General features: G+C 38.4%; 1 protein-coding gene across 1 annotated transcript in view; it reads right to left on the reverse strand.

The window, feature by feature from the left end:
- Window positions 1–219: 219 nt before the first annotated feature.
- Arsk (arylsulfatase family member K) overlaps window positions 220–19,285 on the reverse strand; it is a 28,082-nt gene continuing 9,016 nt past the window's right edge. The window contains exons 4-8 of the mRNA XM_021180643.2: window positions 14,012–14,288; window positions 11,214–11,385; window positions 5,956–6,180; window positions 4,595–4,819; window positions 220–1,926 (exon numbers count right to left, since the gene is read on the reverse strand). Of these exons, the coding sequence (XP_021036302.1) occupies window positions 1,547–1,926; window positions 4,595–4,819; window positions 5,956–6,180; window positions 11,214–11,385; window positions 14,012–14,288 (1,279 nt within the window). The 3' untranslated portion in view covers window positions 220–1,546. The remainder of the gene's footprint in view (window positions 1,927–4,594; window positions 4,820–5,955; window positions 6,181–11,213; window positions 11,386–14,011; window positions 14,289–19,285) is intronic.

Here is a 19,285-nt window from a genome sequence, read left to right on the forward strand (position 1 = left end):
CTCACTTTGTAGACCAGGCTGGCCTCGAACTCAGAAATCCGCCTGCCTCTGCCTCCCGAGTGCTGGGATTAAAGGCGTGCGCCACCACGCCAGGCTAAAAGAACTTTCTAAATAGGACACAAATTCTAAAAGGCACAAAATAAAGATGGATACACATTTTAAAGAATATTTTAATTTTAAAAATCATATTTATTTGATACAAAGGTTTATAATTAAGAAAATACATATTTCCTCCAGGTCAATATCAAAAGACAAGCTAGAAAAATATTATTTCCAGTATTTTAAAAAATATATTTGTTTATTATTTTTTAAATTGTATATGAATGAGTGTCCTGCCTACATTTCGTCTGTGTACTACATGTTTACCTGGCACCCTTGGAGGCCAGAAAAGAGCACTAGCTCCCCTGAATTGGAGTTACACACAAGTTGTGAGCCACTGTGTGGGTGCCAATACTTGGACCTTAGTCCTCTGATGAGTAGCAAGTCCTTTTTTTCTCTTTTGCTTTTCAAAAGGCTAGTATCTAAAACATATGTGTAACAGAAAAAATAACAATGCTAACAACCTACAGAGAAAATGGCCAACAGACATAGTGGGAGTCGTTCTGATGCAAATTTTAGTGGTTATTAGATATATGAAAAAATGTCAGTACTCAATAAATAAAAATAAAATATTTGCTACCTATTGGTGGGAATGCCAACAGCTGGCACTTCTTTAGAAACAACTTGGGAAAATCTACAGACATTTTTATAGATTCTGGTTCAGCAATTTTACTCCTCAGCATCTATTGTTAATTGGAACTAGAAAATAACAGCCAGAACACAATATGCCAAAAGAAACACTATATAGCACATTATCAATTGTGTGTATGCCTGCATGCATGTGTAAAGAATATATCCATTTGGTTGGTGACTAATGTATAGCTTGTCCACAAAAAGATACAAGCAAGGTGATTGTGGTTGTCCTTTGGAAGAAGTTAATCAGGAAAGGAAGGGGGCTTCATATTCTTTTTCTTCCTTTTTTTAAACAACAGAAAGTAAAATCAACTATATTCAGAGTCTATGTCCCATTAAATAGTTCTAACACATCAAATACTTCCAAAGAGTTTTACCAAAAAACTAGTCAGTCACGAGACATCATGATTCATAAATAATAACTGATAGTTGTTAAAATATTTCATATTCTGTGTTATCCAGGGAAACAGTAAGAATGCTTGCTTCTATTCTTTAAATACTTCTGACATTAAACTGTCAGAGGTCTGCAACAATAAGGTCTTAGTATAACTAGTTTTGAAAATATGAATTCTGTATTCGTTGGCAAGCAATATATAGTACATATTTTGAAAATAAGTAATTTTAACAATTGTTAAGGCTGATTCAGTTTAGTATGTACCAACATATTCATATATAGGTTGAGAAAGTTTTATTATTGTCTAATGCTACTGGAGAAGAGTAGGCTGTGAGCTACTGGTGGATTGAAGTGGGATGCTAACCACTGGTGGACTGGAGAAGAGTGGGCTGTGAGCTACTGGTGAACTGGAGTAGGCTGCTAGCCACTGGTGGACTGGGGAAGAGAGGGCTGTGAGCCACTGGTGGACTGGGGAAGAGTGGGCTGTGAGCTACTGGTGGACTGGGGTGGGCTGCTAGCCAGTGGACTGGAGTGGGCTGTGAGCCAATGTTGGATTGCATTTTCATACTTCCTTGGATCTTTCTGCCAATCTTGATGCCATCTGAGGTGTGCTATAACATTTGAGTAATTTTGCCCTACGTTTTGCTTCCACATGACAAACTGTTCTTTATTGTACTGATGGACAGAAGCAGACACTTTAGGGTAGTTTACAATAGAACGAAGCTTCTGGTCCAAAGAATAAGTAATTTCTGGAAATTCTGTAGCAATGTTTGTTAGCTCATCCGGATCCAAGGAAAGATCTGAAAGAAAAGAAATAAAACAGTTATGTGCGAAAATAGTTTTGTTAGAATATCATTGTGACAGATAACATATTAGGATTTATTTTCATTTTCCTTTCTTCTTGGTGTAAGATGGGCAGTATGCATCACATTAGCAGCATACCACATTCATAACCATGTTCTCCTAAGATTACATAATCTCATAATGACTCATTATGTTTTAAGTGAAGGAAGGAGTAGATGGCAGGAAATAATCAAACTCAGGGCTGAAATTAACCAAGTGGAAACAAAAAGAACTATACAAAGAAACAACCAAACTAGGAGCTGGTTCTTTGAGAAAATCAACAAGAGAGATAAACACTTAGCCAGACTCACTAGAGGGCACAGGGACAGTATCTCAATTAACAAAATCAGAGATGAAAAGGGAGACATAACAACAGAACACAAGGAAAAAAAAATCATCTGATCCTACTACAAAGGGTTATACTCAAGAAAACTGGAAAACCTGAACGAAATTGATAAATTCCTAGACAGTACCAAAATTAAATCAGGATCAGATTAATGGTCTAAACAGTCCCATAGCCCCTAAAGAAATAGAAACAGTCATTAATAGTCTCCCAACCCAAAAAAAAAAAAAAAAAAAAAAAAAAAAAAAAAAAAGCCCAGGACCAGATGGCTTTAGTGCAGAGTTCTATCAGACCTTCAAAGAAGACCTAATTCCAATTCTCCTCAAACTATTCCACAAAATAGAAATTCATTCTATGAAGCCACAATTACTCTGATACCTAAACCACAAAAGACCCAACAAAGAAAGAGAACTTCAGACCATTTCCTTTATGAATATCGATGCAAAAATACTCAATGAAATTCTTGCTAGCTGAATACAAGAACCATGGATGTCATGGTTGGTACACCTATTGACTCTTCAGTCACGTTTGGCTGTTGCAGAATATCTTTTAAAGCCAAAGATTTCAACAACTGTAAAGATGCCAATGGATTTTCTTTAGTGGTTTGTTAATGAATTAAATGTCTACTTAAAAACAGACAAAGTATTATGATGAGCTGATATGAGGAAGAGGGGGAAGAGAGGGAAGAGGAAGGTTTTCAAGCCAAGAAAGTATGAAGAAATCAGAAAACAGGAACAGACAACATCAATTTTTAATCAATGGTCAAATGGAGGAGGACTCACTATAGTCAGCTGCTAAGATGTGAGACCCTTGGGATTAGCTGTTATGAAAGACAGCTTGATTACATGGCACTGAGCTGGAGTGACTGTGGTTAGGTTTGCTGGGCCTGATGTAGGAGCTCTGCAGATTTCATTTAACAACAACGTCTAATGTACATGAGTTTCTCTGTTGGAAGCCAGGTCCCCCGGTTCTTAAACCTTAAGTAATTTTGGCACCTAAAGAATTATTTCCAATTAATAATTTTTATATTTGTAACTAGGATTCAAGCTTAGGAAGCAGTAAATATTAATAAAGGCCTTGAACCTATTTTATATACAACATGGGGAGAAAAGATAAGAAAAACAATAAATTAAAAAATGTTATTCAGTGGGTTGAGAAGCTTGTAAATCTATGCTGAACTTTTAGTTTTATGACTTCTTAGTTCTGAGGCCGTGCATGTCTGTCAGACTTTCTCTGACCCCCAGTTTGCTTCTCTGTAAAGTGAAGGATGCAATCTCATAGCATTGTGGTGACATTAAATGATGTGGTTAGAATGTGGGGACTTCCCAAGAGCTAGGCGTCAGTCATCTGGAATCGATAAAACGTAGGTATACTGAGAATGCTGACTGGCGATGAAGAAACAACAGGCATCAGAAGGTCGTTCCAAGAAACAAGGTTCAATGAGATCTGGATAGCAGGCTCTGTGCTGGCTCTGGTTTCAGGTGCTGATGTGCGAGGCAGCTGCTCCTCTTTCATTAATGGAACACTGACAGCTCATATCACCATCAACAGTCACAGACTGTGGGCCCTAAGGGGGTGTAAGGGAAGGGGGAAGGGAGAGAGCCCACGTCTGGCCACAGTTCCTGTGCTCTGGGTAGGCAGACTCGGGAGGACTACCGGACACTTTCCACTCAGCCCTGGGCCTGAGTGAGCATCTGGCTGTGTGAAGCTACTGATCCCACTAGGCAGGGGGATGGACAAGGGGCAGCGACCCATGCCAGGGGTCCCAGAGCAACACCCTCGGCCTGGAGAGAGGGCAGAGGGAGAGAGGTTCCCATGCAGGTGAGAGTCTGTGGCTGGAGCTGTTATCTTGTTGTTGCTAGGTAACTGGGAAGCATCTAGCCTGAAGGACAGAAGCTTGGGACACTGTGTATGTGACTAAAAGCCACACTTCTCCTGTGGGGGCTGTGTCCAGGAGACACGGGGGAACGCCTTCCGTCCCATGTAGGTGGGAATTACCACCAGTGGGTACCGGGGTTCCACACCTCAGCTCGACTGGAGACCAGACTGTCTGTGCATAGCCCATTTCCCCACAATAGACTAGAGAGTACATGTGGGTTTTATAAACTGAGACTAGATCTAAATAAACACTTACTCTAAACCATGAGACTGGGGTGGCCTATTGTAGCCTATCCCATCCTGAGAAGCAACAGATATTCATTTATTTCAAAAACAATTACTGACTCTCTCAAGCATAGGGTGCAGATCTGCTCATTGCACGTCATCTGTATCAAGCAGCTTACCGAAGAGCTGAGGCTGCATGGAAGCACCATCAGAGTAGGCTATGTACTTCCACTGGCCAGTTCGTAGCATGTAGGTAGAAGCATTTGCATTGCATCCATGGAATTCACTCAGAATCCAAGGTGGACGGTGGAATTTCAATGCCTGTTCATTTGCAGATCCATTTGACAACAGTGTCAACAAGGAGTATCCACTCAGATTTGGAGGCAGAGCAATTCCAGCAATGTCTTCAAAACAAAAGGAAAGTGTTATTATTATTATTATTATTTTATTATTATTATTATATTTTGTCCGTTTTTGTGTTAATTCTTTTTGGAGTTATTTGAACATTCAGAAACATCATCCCATCACTAAGGGTTGCAGAATGGAGATCACATATGGATTTGCAACCTAACTTCCTAGACTGAGGTGCTCACACCATGACCGTGCTACCCCGAGTAAGGTAGTAACTCCTCTGACTGTTTCCTCATTTCTGCGAGAGATATAATAGTAGTATAGTAGTACTTTTATCTGAAATGTTCAGTCTTGGTGAAAACTAACTTACTTGAAATTTGAGAACAGTGTCTGGCACACAAGGTCCCTCAGTCAAAATTAGTATATATGAGGCCAGCCTGGTCTATAGAGTGAGTTCCAGGACAGCCAGGGTCACACCAAAAAACAAACAAACAAAAAGAAATGTAGCCTTGTTGGAGGAGGTGTGTCACTGAGGGCAGGCTTTCAAATGGAGAGAGGAAAAGGGACAGACAGTATATACTAGATAATCTGTTTAGCTTCTTTACCTGATGTGTTGCTGTCCTGAATTCTATTTTTCTGTCAGAGAATACCTGAGGTGTGGTTCACAGTGTGTTCTCTCTGCCTAATGGATGTAGATCAAGATGTCTCAGTTGTTCCTGCCACTATACTATGTTTGTGCTCCATCATCACAGACTCTCACCCTCTGAAAAAATAAACCCATTAAATGCTTTCTTTTAAAAGTAGCCTTGGCCAACGTGCTTTGTCTCAGCAACAGAAACGTAACCAATACACCCTGTAAAAGGTGGATAAAAGCTTCCATAGTGGAAATACTTATATTTTTGGGAGGTAGTGGTAGAAAGTTGAATGCTGTATATAAATAAATAAAATAAAGTTATAGCCATATCCTGATTGTGAATCTTTTGAAGAGAATATGGTGAAGACCATATACCTTTGAGCCATCATCCTTGAAGGCCATAGGACTGTGAGCCATCATCCTTGAAGGCCATAGGACTGTGAGCCATCATCCTTGCCTTTCTGACTCTATGAGTGAGATGCTCAAGGCAGGAGGATTCTGAATACTTTGCTTGTGTTTTTTTCTCAGTATTACAAACAAAACCACAGTACTTACCAAGCATAGTAGGGTAGATATCCACAAGAGAAACAACACTTGATACTTGTAGGTTGGCCTTAATTCCTGGTCCCATCATCAGAAGAGGAACATGGACACTAGCTTCATACATACTCATTTTATAAAACTGGCGGTGTTCCATAGCCATCTCTCCATGGTCTGAAGTATATATAACAATAGTTTTCTGAAGAAGATCTAACTTGTGAAGAGCCAAAATAATTTCACCTACCATAAAAAAAAAATCAAGAAAAATTAGTTTTAGCTTGTGTTTTAGTTCATCACACAACTGGACTGAGTTTGCTGGGATATTTCTTACCGTCTGAATAAAGCCTACAGTTTGCAATTGCTTCCTCCTCAGCTGACAGACTGGAGAGAGGAAGGGGAACAGACAGTGTCTACCTGATCATCTGTTCAGCTGCTTTAGCTGATGTCTTGCTGTCCTGAGTTCTATGTTCCTGTCAGAGAACACCTGAGGCTAGAAGGCCTTCTTCCTTTTAGTGCCTCAAATGAGGAAAGACAGACAAGTCTGGAGTCACTACGTGCATGATTCAGATGTTAACAAAGATTGATATCACTACTTACCCACAATTTCTGCACAATAAGAAGAGCTATGAGCACTCAGAACTTCCATGCTTCCTTTGATCCTAGCCCCTTATGCAACTGCTCTTTTCTGCTCCTAAAGCTGGCTTAAAATTATGGATATTCCACCCATAAAGAAGAAGAAGAAGGAAAAAAAAAAAGGTGAGCCACATAGACAGCACAAGCCATGACTTAGTTAACTGAGCAGCAACATTCTGAGAGGCCTTGTCTCTTTGACTTGGAAGTTGCTCCTCACTGGAATTATGAAATCACAATAAAAGAAAAATTATTTTCATTTTGGTAGATCTTGAATTTTGGGGTGCCAAAGTCTATACATACATATATACATAAATACATATATTGTAGGTCCAGTCGGAGTTGAGGTCCGATGCTCTATAGAGTTAAAGAACTGCTTACTAATCTGAAACCCATCCCACTCCTCTTTCCCTCCATAGTATTCCTGCTACACTCAATGGATTATCCTCTTTCTTCCTTCCTTCCTTCCTTCCTTCCTTCCTTCCTTCCTTTCTTTCTTTCTTTCTTTCTTTCTTTCTTTCTTTCTTTCTTTCTTGATATCCTATTCCTAAAAAAAAATCTGATAACCCGGTCTTTTCACATGTCTAATTAAAACTTCAGATAATATTAGGCATGTTCAGAGTAGTGTGTCCTTGGTCTTAAACCTTCTGCAGCTTCCCTCTGTCTAACTCTTTAGCAGGACACACAAGTTCTTCATCTTAAGTTCTCTATACTTAGCATCCTCAACTATTTGGTAAATCAAGTAGTCCTAGACCACACAGTATACCCTGAAAAGTGTATTAGATTATGCTTTTTGCCTCTGTGTGAATGCCCTTTCTCCTACATTTCTGTCATGTTTTCACCCTTATTTTGTGAACAAGCTCAAGTATTGGCTGGTGACACCTCTTGTAGAGGAAATTTGATATAGCAATTTGGCTCCTTGAGTGAGGAATCATAAACAAAACCTAGGTTGGAGTGATCCAGGTAGAATGCAGCTATGTTCTTAATGTACACCTTTAATCCCTCTGGCTGAAATATAGACATGCCCTAATCACACACCTTTAATTCCTAATAATGTAGGTAAGGTTAATTTCTAGAAGAAAGCAAACATGTTTGAAAGTAATGTCTAATTCAGAGGCAGACAAAGTGATGAAAGATTTGACAGGGTCAGTGAGAGATAGGATATACCCAACTTTCACAGAAATACCACAGGAAAGAGAGGTGACTTAAAAGAGAAACACACACACACACACACACACACACACACACACACAGAGAGAGAGAGAGAGAGAGAGAGAGAGAGAGAGAGAGAGAGAGAGAACGAGAACAGTTTTACCAGGACCATTTTATACAGACAGGTTGCAGGTGAAGACAGAATGAGCCAGGGAATGAGAAGGAGCCATAAGATTAGAACAGAATTCTAGAGCTAGCTTGAGGCCAAGCAGAACAATTCAGTGAGAATCTGAGAGAAGCCAGATTGAATCAGCCAGCTTGGAGAGGAATTTGATCCAGAACAACTGAGTTGACCCAGCCAGCCAGAATTCAGAAAGAGGTAGAAAGGATAAGCATATTCAGCAATAAGCCTTTGAGACAACATCTAGCAAATAAAAACTACATTTACATCTTGCCCCTGAGGAAACAAAAGCAACATTTACATTTTCTGCTCCTCCACACCCAATCACTGGCTCTCTAAGCTCCCTATGGTTTGTTTACAACTACAGCAATATATTATAAACCCTAGTGGTTAGCTATATGTATGCCCATCTACATGTACACATGAGCCATAGTATCAGGGCTGAGGTCAGGATAACTTTTGGGAGGTGGTTCTTTCCTTCCTCCACGTGCTTGGTGACACGCACTTCACTGCTCCGTCTTGCTGGCTGCACTGTATTTGTCTGATGAATCCTGAGCTATCAGGTACTGTTTTGGGCACTATGTTGAAAACCATTAAGAAATTATATTCTTTCTGTGTATTTCTTTCTTAATGTACAGGGATTAAAAAGTATAAATTATAAAGCATATAGAGTTAAAAAAGGTATATTTAAAATCTTATTCATCTCTTCTCTAAAAAAAAACACATTAATTTAAGACATTACAATTATTTCTCCATCCCAAGGCCTTTATATTTTATGCTTCATCTGCCTAAAATGTCCTTTTTGCTATTTACATGGCTGACTTTTCCCCCAGTTTTTGGCTCACAAACCATATTCTCAGAAGTATCTACCCCAGATACTCTGTTAGAAAAAAAGAAAATGTAAATTTAAAGTTAGAAAAAAATCATTTGCTGATAAAAATTGTGGATAAAATTATATCTATAAAATTATTTCTATGTGAATTAAAATAAGAAAATTCACCATTTACTTTCATCTATACCTTCCACTATTTACATCACATTTACCGTGGTCTGCTCATCTATGAGCATCTGCTAATTGTCTTTTCTGTGAAGACACTTCATGAGCTGTACTGTCTCACTCCCTACAGCAGCATGGAGTATGCACCGTTCTACTCTAGTAGATGCACTTGCAAACGTTTGAAAGCAATTTGAAGATGCAGGTGACTAGACACTCCCCAGCATCAGGAAATATCAGTGAAGTACAACTCAACTGTCAGATGGAGGTATGGCTAAAGAAACACTTAAAATCTTACTGTCCTACTGTCCTAATGGGGGAGAACATGGGGCCAGGTGTGGTGGTATGTAATGATGCTAATGCTTGGGAGACAGCAGCAGCAGAATCAGGAATTCAAGGCCAGCCTCTGCTACATAGTAGACTCAAGGTTAGTCTGGGCAACATGACCCCCTGACAACTCCTCTCTCTCTCTCTCTACCTCCCTCTCTCTCTCTCCCCCCTCACCCCCCATGAGAACTTGGAAAGTCCTTGTTACTTTTTCATATTTACACTGATTATGTAAATAATGTATCCACATGCCTTCTTTTTTTCTTTCTGTTGCATTCTATTTACTCAGTGAGTACTTCTAACAACACTGGGTGGTTATTCTCAAAGTGTTTTGGTGTGTAGAAAGAAGTGCTGCCCACACTTTTACCAATGCACTTATCTCAGAATATAGCAAAGTAAATGAACTAATGGTGTGACAATAACTTGTCATCAAAACTGTTGTTTTTAAAAACAAGGTTTCTTCAGTAGAAACTGGAAACAGTACTCTAGTCAACAGCGAGAACCCTTCCTCAGTCATCTTATGGATGCAGGCTTGTCTTGAGCCTGAGTGTCAAGAAACCCAATGACTGCAGTCATCAGAGGAAATGGATCAGAGTTGTAGGTGACTCTTACTCTAAAGAATCTATGGAGAATGAATTTGTTTGTAGGTATTACAAGTGTGGAAATAGTTTATAAACACTAACAAAGAAGTCTCTGTCTAAAAAAAAAAATATTAGAGGTGCTAAAATGAGACTGGTACATATTTAGTAAAACCAACAAGAGAGTAAATATTGAGAGGTTAATTATTTAAACTAAACATATTTTTTCCTCACAGTGAACATATTTGGACTAATAAGGAGATTAGCAAAAAAATTTACAGATCTCATAAATTAATGGGACTACATTTAATCTGTTTATATTATTTAACATTTTGATGATAATAGCTTCCCAATTTTGACTTATAAAATAGTGGTAATATATTTCTTGTCCTCTTGGCTATGAGTCTTAGCCTTTAGAGTATTAATGTGTTCTTCTAGGATACTATGTACATGCTGAATGGCTATCTGTTGATCTTTCTGAGTGAGAAGAATACAGTAAACAGAACTGGAATTCTATTTTCACTGGCTTGACACTAAAAACAGAATGTATTTGGAACTATAGATTGACCTATGGGTCTTCTCCAAGAGCAGCAGTTACTCTGAACAACTACTATGCTATACCACCGCTTCTAGGATGCATTTTCAATATGTTTAAAGTGATACGGTGAAGCAAACATTAGTTGTAAGCTCTCTCTACAACACCTTAACTTATCATCTGCCTCACTCCTAAGACCGACCTTCCCAGTAATCATAACATTTGTACTGGAATTTTCTCACTTTAATACATATGAATGATTTTCTAGAAATAATTTCATCTACAACTTTTATCAACAAGTGTATTTTTTCTAACTTTACATAAAAATATTATGCGACCCCTAATGATACAAAGTGTGTGTAAGAAATTAACATGCTTAAAGAAAAATTAAAAAGATTTTCTACTCTGAATTCCTCTGAGTCTATCCACTGGGCTTCTGAGGACCATTCAGCAAATTCTCAGGTTCCACAGAAGGAGTTCATGGTCACGAATCACCAAATTGATTCCTCTTCATCAGTGTTTGGAATGTCAAACTCTTCATCTCTTGGAAGTAAGCTGCCTTCTAATTACCTACCACATGACTGTGTTCAGCAAAGTGCAGACCTGTTCAAGGCGAATTGTATTTTGTTTCAAAGAAAATAGCTTTCTATGACTCTTTTTTATGTATGAACAAATCTGAGAACTTATGAATGATTAAAATACAAAGGGCCCTTTATTCTGTTATTTTTGTGAGTCAAGAGTCTCAAAGTTCTAAGTCTTAGGTATCTAAGCAACTGCTTTATGAGATATCTGAGGATGCTTCTGCAAACCCCAAGTAGCACAATTTGTTGGACAAATATTTTCTTTATGAAATTGCATATTAATTATACCACCTACCTAGCATGGCATCTGTCTCAGCACACATAGCATAATAAAATGCTCTAATGTTCTTAATTTCATTTTCAGTAAACTTCCCAGTGCAGTTTTTTGTATAGGAGGAGTAATAATCCACAGGGTGCATTTGTGACAAAGCCAACCACTTTGGGATTTTGATTGCATCATAAGCTACCTGAAAAGGAAGAAGAAAAAGCTTTACATTTGCAAATCAAAAAATCCCTTTCTTCCAATGAGTATCTGTGGTGAACTTCAAAATGTTTCCTACATAGAATGACTGGAAAGAATAGCTTCTGGTTTCCATCTGCACCTGGAGCTGATCCAGTGGATAAAAAGACAGCATTTTCAACAAATTGTGCTGACTCAACTGGCGGTTAGCATGTAGAAGGATGCAAATTGATGATTCTTATCTCCCTTTACAAAGCTCAAGTCCAACTGGATCAAAGACCTCCACATAAAACCAGAGACACTGAAACTTTTTTCCACTGGATGGTTTTAGCTCCCTTGTCCAAGATCAAGTGACCATAGGTGTGTGGGTTCATTTCTGGGTCTTCAATTCTATTCCATTGATCTACCTGTTTGTCGCTGTACCGGTACCATGCAGTTTTTTTTGTTTGTTTTGTTTTGTTTTTTAAATCACAATTGCTCTGTAGTACAGTTTGAGGTCAGGCGTGGTGATTTCCCCAGAGGTTCTTTATTGTTGAGAATAGTTTTTGTTATCCTGTTTTTTTTTGTTATTCCAGATGAATTTGCAAATTGCCTTTTCTAACTCTGTGAAGAATTGAGTTGGAATTTTGATGGGGANTGCATTGAATCTGTAGATTGCTTTTGGCAGGATAGCAATTTTGGCTACATTAATCCTACCAATCCATGAGCATGGGAGATCTTTCTATCTTCTAAGATCTTCTTTGATTTCTTTCTTTAGGGACTTGAAGTTCTTATCATACAGATCTTTCACTTGCTTAGTTAGAGCCACACCAAGGTATTTTATATTTTTTGTGACTATTGTGAAGGGTGTTGTTTCCCTAATTTCTTTCTCAGAGACTGCCCTACCTGCAGATTCATCCAGTTAGTAAACCAGTACTCTATTGTGGATGCTGGGAAGTGCTCACTGACAGGAGCCTGATATGGCTGATATGCCAGAGCCTGACAAATATAGAGGCGAATGCTTGCAGCCAACCATTGGATTGAGAGCAGGTCCCTGATGGAGGAGTTGGAGAAGGGACTAAAGGAGCTGAAGGCTGTTCGAAGCCCCGTGGAGGGAGCAACAGTGTCAAAGGGCCAGATGCCCTGGAGCTCCCGGGGACTGGACCACCAACCAAAGAGTACACATAGAGGGACACATGGCTCTGGCTGCATATGTGGCAGAGGACATCTTGTTGGACATCTGTGGGAGGAAAGGCCCTTGGGCCTGAGGGTATTCGATGCCCCAGTGTAGGGGAATGCCAGGGCGGGAAGACAGGAGTGGGTGGGTGGGTGGGGGAGCACCCTCACAGAGGCAGGGGGAGGGGGATGGGATAGGGGGTTTCCTAAGGGGAAATCTGGAAAGGGGAAAACATAAATGTAAATAAAGAAAATATCCAATAAAAAAACAAAAATAAAATAAAAAAAAGAAAAGAAACGAATGGCTATGATGCATAATTCTCTGAGTTAGCAATGGGCTGAGTAAAACTTATTTATGCTATCTGGAGCTGGGGTGTTTGGGATTTTCCCTGGCTTTCCTCAAAGGTTAATAGGAGGATAGATTTGTCTCTCAGTGACAATTCACAAAAGTGGAATGAAAGAAAACTCAATAAGGATGACTATTCACCAAAGAAAGGCAACACACTAAGACTGGAGTGAATTCAGATCATACAGATATGAAATTATAGAAGAAAAGGCTGATCTTGGATGCTGACAGTGCTGTCATCCCCAAAAATCCAGATTCATAGTGAAAGGAACTTAGGGACAGGACTTCTATCTAAGTAGGTAAACCAGTTTGAAAAGGATAAAGATTCAAGCAGGAGAGGCACTGGTAAAAATATTCAACTTAAAGGAACTATTGCAGATATATATATTGGAAGCCAAAAAGTAAAATATAGGAGGTGATCCAAATAGAGAAAAAATATTACAATTTGCCAAGCCAATAGAAGATGCTTGCTGCAGGTCAGCTGCACAGGGAAAGATGGGCACTGCTCACACTGCAGGTCAGCTGCATAGGGGAAGGCAGGCACTGCTCACACTGCAGGTCAGCTGCACAGGGGAAGATGGGCACTGCTCACACTGCAGGTCAGCTGCACAGGGGAAGGCAGGCACTGCTCACACTGTACCTAGTATGCTTTTTACAACACTGAGCCTAAGAACTTCTGTTTTCAGTACAGTATACTACATAATACATTTTGCTATTTCTATTTTTATTGACATTCCAAAGCAAAATTTTAAATATTTTGACAGATATTTTCAATGTTTTTAGAAAAAAAAATGATAATCTTTTCCTTTGACCACGAAGAAGGTTTTTCATAGTTTCATTCTGTATGGTTATTTTTACCATCATGAACTGGAGGAAGTGAGGCCTACCTGCACTCCAAAGATAATGTCTTTTAGTTCCTTTTTATAGACATATCACATGTACCTCTATATAGTTAGCAAGCTCTAATATTTTATTTCAAAAATATTATTCTTTGAACAAATTCATTACCGGCTTAGTTTAAAAGTATAAGTCCCTGATTTTTCCATAAGAATAATAAAAGTAAGAATGAGCTAATGCCAGGTGACTTTCCAAATCTCAGTGTCTGCTTTTGAGCACACACAGAACACTTTACCTTTTCAAGCCAGTAAAGGGAAGTGTGAAACGTAGAAGAGCCAAAGTTTTCTCCTGAAGATGGTGAAGGGTAAGGGTGTGGCAAATTCAATCCCAAGTAAAGGACAAATGGCTTGGTGTAGTTAACCTGTCTTAGCCATTCGATTGCTTTGTCTGTATTCTGCCAGTCCTTGGTCATCACTCTCCTTCTATTCTTATCAGGGATAAGATTAGTTATGGGTCTGCCTTCTTGTCGGAGCAAGAATGCAACATCTCTTGTCCATGCTTCCACACGGTTACTGAGGGTGTAAGAAGACGAGTGTGAGAAAACATTCATGCAAACTTAGAAACCAGATGCTAACCAGATGCTGGAAAGCAATGGGGAAATGGTTGTAACACTCCCTTGTGGAGGTGTTTAGGTAACTGTATCACATCTCAGTTAAAACGCTGGTGAGTAGTATAGATTTAAGAATTATGGAAAACAAACGAATATTCATTTGTGCTAAGATTAGGACAAGTTACTTAGAATAGTTAATTTTTTTTTTAAGAGAAAGGTATTTAGTTGTGCTAGCTGATCTTAGGTCAATTTGAAACAAGCTAGAGTTATTTTAAAGAAATGTCCAGGTTTATGAAGCTGATGTTGTTTACGGAGCATAGTCAGCATTGCCAAGAAACTTGCTTTATAGTGCCCATTAATAAGTGCCTTTAAAGTGCTCTATCAGACAAGAAATATTTTTTTAAGAATCTAGATAATAAGTCCAGCAAAACTATATTTCATATTAAAACATAATACTCAGAAGAAATTTCAGACCAGAAAATGACCAATGGCCCATGGATAATGAGCACAAATAAAAAGTTTTCCTTTTCCCCCTTGATCATTGAAGGTAGACAAAGAAATTGAAGCAGTTATAATAAAAATATTTTTGATAGTACATAGTTAATATACTTTAAAAAAGATATCAAACAGTTGGATTTCAGCAGAATTGCACCTAATAGTTTCTAACTAATTCTAACAGATATGAGACTTCAAAATTGGATTTTCTGGGAAAAAATTCCCTATACTATAAAGCATATGACATTAGTGTCTCAGTCTTTTGTTTATACCATGCCAAGCAATGTTCCTATACTAGATGCATAACATTACTGGTGTTCAGAGTAGAGTCCAAGGAGCTCAAGGGAAGCAGCACATTGTGATATGTGAATGTGAGGAAGCAAAGTACCTTTTTGTTAACTTAGCAGTGTTCTACAGGAAATATTACTGAGAAATTACTAAGAAACAAACTGGTAATGCAATGGAACTAGCTGCTCATCTTTGGAATGGCTCAGGTGTGGACAAGCATTTGTAGCATGCTGAGTCTGTACCATAGTCAACCCTACGATTCACTCAGAAATCAATCTAGAGCCAAGGAAGATCATTAGCCTTTCTGTTGATTAACATTATTAATACCACTTTTGGTGAAGTTATAAAAATATACAGCTAAACGTATTTTATTACCTCAGGAATAGAAACTTTAAAAAATCCCTACGACTTGTAACGAGTTTACAGGCTCAAAAGTATTACTTCTGTGGTTTATGAAACTGGAGGTACGAATTGTGGGTAGGCTAGGGATTTAGCTGACTTTTCTTAGCCTGTGTGAGGCCTGGTTTCAATACCACAAATGAAGCAAAGCAACAATCTGAATCATGGAAGATGAAACCTCTGGATTTCTTGAGCCTGTTCTGCTGCACATGTTCCAACTATCAGAAGGATTCTGGGTAATAAAACCAGACCAAACCCAACCAAACAAAAAAACCCAACCAAACAAAAACCCAAAACATTTTTCATTATTATAAAGATGATGCTGAGAGTATACTCAGGACAATGTATCATTCTTCTGAACACCAAAATTTAAAAACAGTAAAATGGGGAGGCCTAAAGGAAACTACAAAGATGCCTATTCTTCTTAAGAATAACCTTATTGTGGAGAAGCCATCTAAAAATATTGTTGGGAGCTATTAAGACAACGCTATTGTCCTGATCTCTGAATTGGGTCTCTCCCCCCGCCCCCAGAAGGAAAGGGGGTCAAAAGTGGGCCACCGACGCACCGCACTGCTCCGAGAACAACCACAGATTGTTCAAGCCCTAAGTCAGCGCCCGATGTCCTGACCTCAAGATGTACCCTGATACCACCAAGTTCCTGCTTCCCCGTGTAGTCGCCAAAAGAAAAATTTCCGCTGCCCCATCCGTCCTGCTGAGAAGTACTTCCCCTTTTGCTTGTGCATTTAAACCTTGGGCCTGGCTAATACAGTGGGACCTTGATGCTACTCAGAATGCTTCCGTGTGTGTCGTTATTTGCACAAGGTTCTCGTCTCTCTCTACCTCCCATTTGGTTCTTAGGAGAAGGTCCCCTCGAGACCCTCAAGACCCTCAAATAACTGGACCTGCTGGACGGGTCAAAATATAACAAATATCATGTCATATTACAAAATTATAATAGGTAGAGAGGAGATAAACAGACTGGAATTGCTAGAGTAACCATTCTAATATCTAACGAAATAGACTTTCAGCAAAAATTAATCAGGTGAGATGGGGGAGGACACTTCATACTTATTAAAGCCACCAAGACGTCTCAATTCTAAACATCTATGCCCCAAACGCAAGGGAACCAAATTTGCAAAAGAAACATTACTAAAGTTTAAATCACATATTGAACCCCACACAGTAATAGTGTGGGATTTCAACACCTCAATCTCTGTCAATGGACAGGTGACTGAGACAGAAACTAAACAGAGAAATAATGAAACTAACCAGCATTATAAATCAAATAGACCTAACAGATATCTACAGAACATTTCACCCAAACACAAAAGAATATCCCTTCTTCTTAGCACCACATGGAACCTTGTACAAAATTGAGCATATAGTTGGTCACAAAGCTAGCCTCAACAGATACAAGAAAATTGACATAACTCCTTGTATCCTGTCAGATCACCATGGATTCAGGGTTAGGACTGGACTCCAACAACAACAGAAACAACAGAAAGCCTACAAACTCATGTAAGCTGAACAACTCTTGACTCTATGATCACTGGGTCAGGGAAGAAGTAAGCAAAGAAATTAAAGACTTTCTAGAATGCAATGAAAATGAAGGCATAACATACCCAGTCTTATAGGACACAATGAAAGCAGTGCTAAGAGAAAAGTTCATAGCACCAAGTGACTTTATAAAGATATTGGAGTTTTCATACTAGCAATTTAAAAGTACACCTGAAAGCTCTAGAAAAAAAAGTAAACACATCCAAGAGAAGTAGATGGCAGGAGATAATCAAACTAAGGAAATTCAATCAATTAGAAACAATGAGAACAATACAAAAAAATTAAAATAAATGAAACCTAAATGTAGTTCTTAGAGAAAATCTGTAAGATAGACAAACCCTTAGCCAAACTACCTAAAAGACAGAGACAGTATCCAAACTAACAAAATTAGAAATGCAAAAGAAGACAGAACAACAGATACTGAGGAAATTCAAAGAATTTTTAGGTCTTACTTCAAAAGCCTTTACTCCACAAAACTGGAAAATCTAAATGAAAGGGATAATTTTCTAATCAGATGCCACTTATCAAAGTTAAATCAAGATCCAGAAAACCATCTAAATAGTCCTATAACTCCTATGGAAATAGAAGCAGTTATTAAATGCCCACCCCCCCCGAAACGGCCCAGGACTAGATAGTTTTAGTGAAGAATTCTACCAGATTTTCAATGAAGATCTAAAACCAATACTCCTCAAACTATTTCACAAAATAGAAACAGAAGAAACACTGCCAAAATCGTTCTATGAGGCCACAGTCACCCTGATAACTAAACCACACAAAGACTCAACAGAGAAAGAGAACTTCAGACCGATTTCACTTGTGAATACTAATGCAAAAATACTTAATAAAATAGTTGCAAACTGAATCCAAGAACATGTCAAAGACATCATCTGCCTGGATCAAATAGGCTTCATCCCAGGGATGCAAGGATGGTTCAATATATAAAAATCCATCAATGTAATCCACCATATAAACAAACTGAAAGAAATAAAATCACATGATCATCTCATTAGATGCTGAAAAACCCTTTGAGAAAATCCAATACTCCTTCATGTTAAAAGTGTTAGAGACATCAGGGATACAAGACCCATATCTAAATATAATAAAAGCAACATACAACAAGCCAATAACCAACATTAAAGTAAATGGAGAGAAACTCAAATCAATTCCACTAAATTCAGGGGCATGACAATGCTACCCACTCTTTCCCTATCTACTCAACATAGTACTTGGAAGTTCTAGCTAGAGCAATAAGACAACTAATGGAGATCAAGGGGATATAAATTGGAAAGGTAGAAGTCAAAGTATAACTATTTACAGATGATATGAATGTATAAGCATCCCCCAAAATTCTACCAGAGAACTCCTACAGCTCATAAACGCCTTCTTTGAAGTGGCTGGATATAATTAACAACAACAAAAAAATCAGTATACCTCCTTCATATAAATAATAACCAGGCTGAGAAATAAATGAGGGAAATAATACCCTTCACAATAGCCACAAATAATATAAAATACCTTGGTGTGACTCTAACTAAGGAAGTGAAATACCTGTATGAAAAGAACTTCAAGTCTCTGAAGAAAAAAATTGAAGAAGATAGCAGAAGATAGAAAGATCTCCCATGCTCATGGATTGGTAGGATTAACATAGTGAAAAGTGCTATCTTACCAAAAGCAATCTACAGATTCAATGCAAGTCCCATCAAAATTTCAAAACAATTCTTTACAGACCTTGGAAGAGAAGACTATCAAGTTCATATGGAAAAACAAAAGCCTAGGAAAGCTAAAACAATCCTGTACAATATAAGAACTTTTGGAGTTATAACCATCCCTGATTTCAAGTTGTACTACAGAGCAATAGTAATAAAAACTGTATGGTATTGGTACAGAGATAGACAGGTCGACGAATGGAATAGAATTGAAAACCCAGAAATAAACTGGCATACTTAATGTCCGATTGTGATAAAAATTCCATGGTACTGGTACAGTGACAGACAGGTAGATCAATGGAATAGAATTGAAGACCCAGAAATGAATCCACACACCTATGGTCACATGATCTTTGACAAGGGAGCTAAAGCCATCCAGTGGAAAAAAGACAGCATTTTCAACAAATGGTGCTGGCACAACTGGCGGTTATCATGTAGAAGAATTCGAATTGATCCATTTTTATCTCCTTGTACAAAGTTCAAGTCTAAGTGGATCAAAGACCTACACACAAGA

The sequence above is a fragment of the Mus caroli genome, chromosome 13 (genome assembly GCF_900094665.2).
Source record: "Mus caroli chromosome 13, CAROLI_EIJ_v1.1, whole genome shotgun sequence".
NCBI lineage: Eukaryota > Metazoa > Chordata > Mammalia > Rodentia > Muridae > Mus > Mus caroli.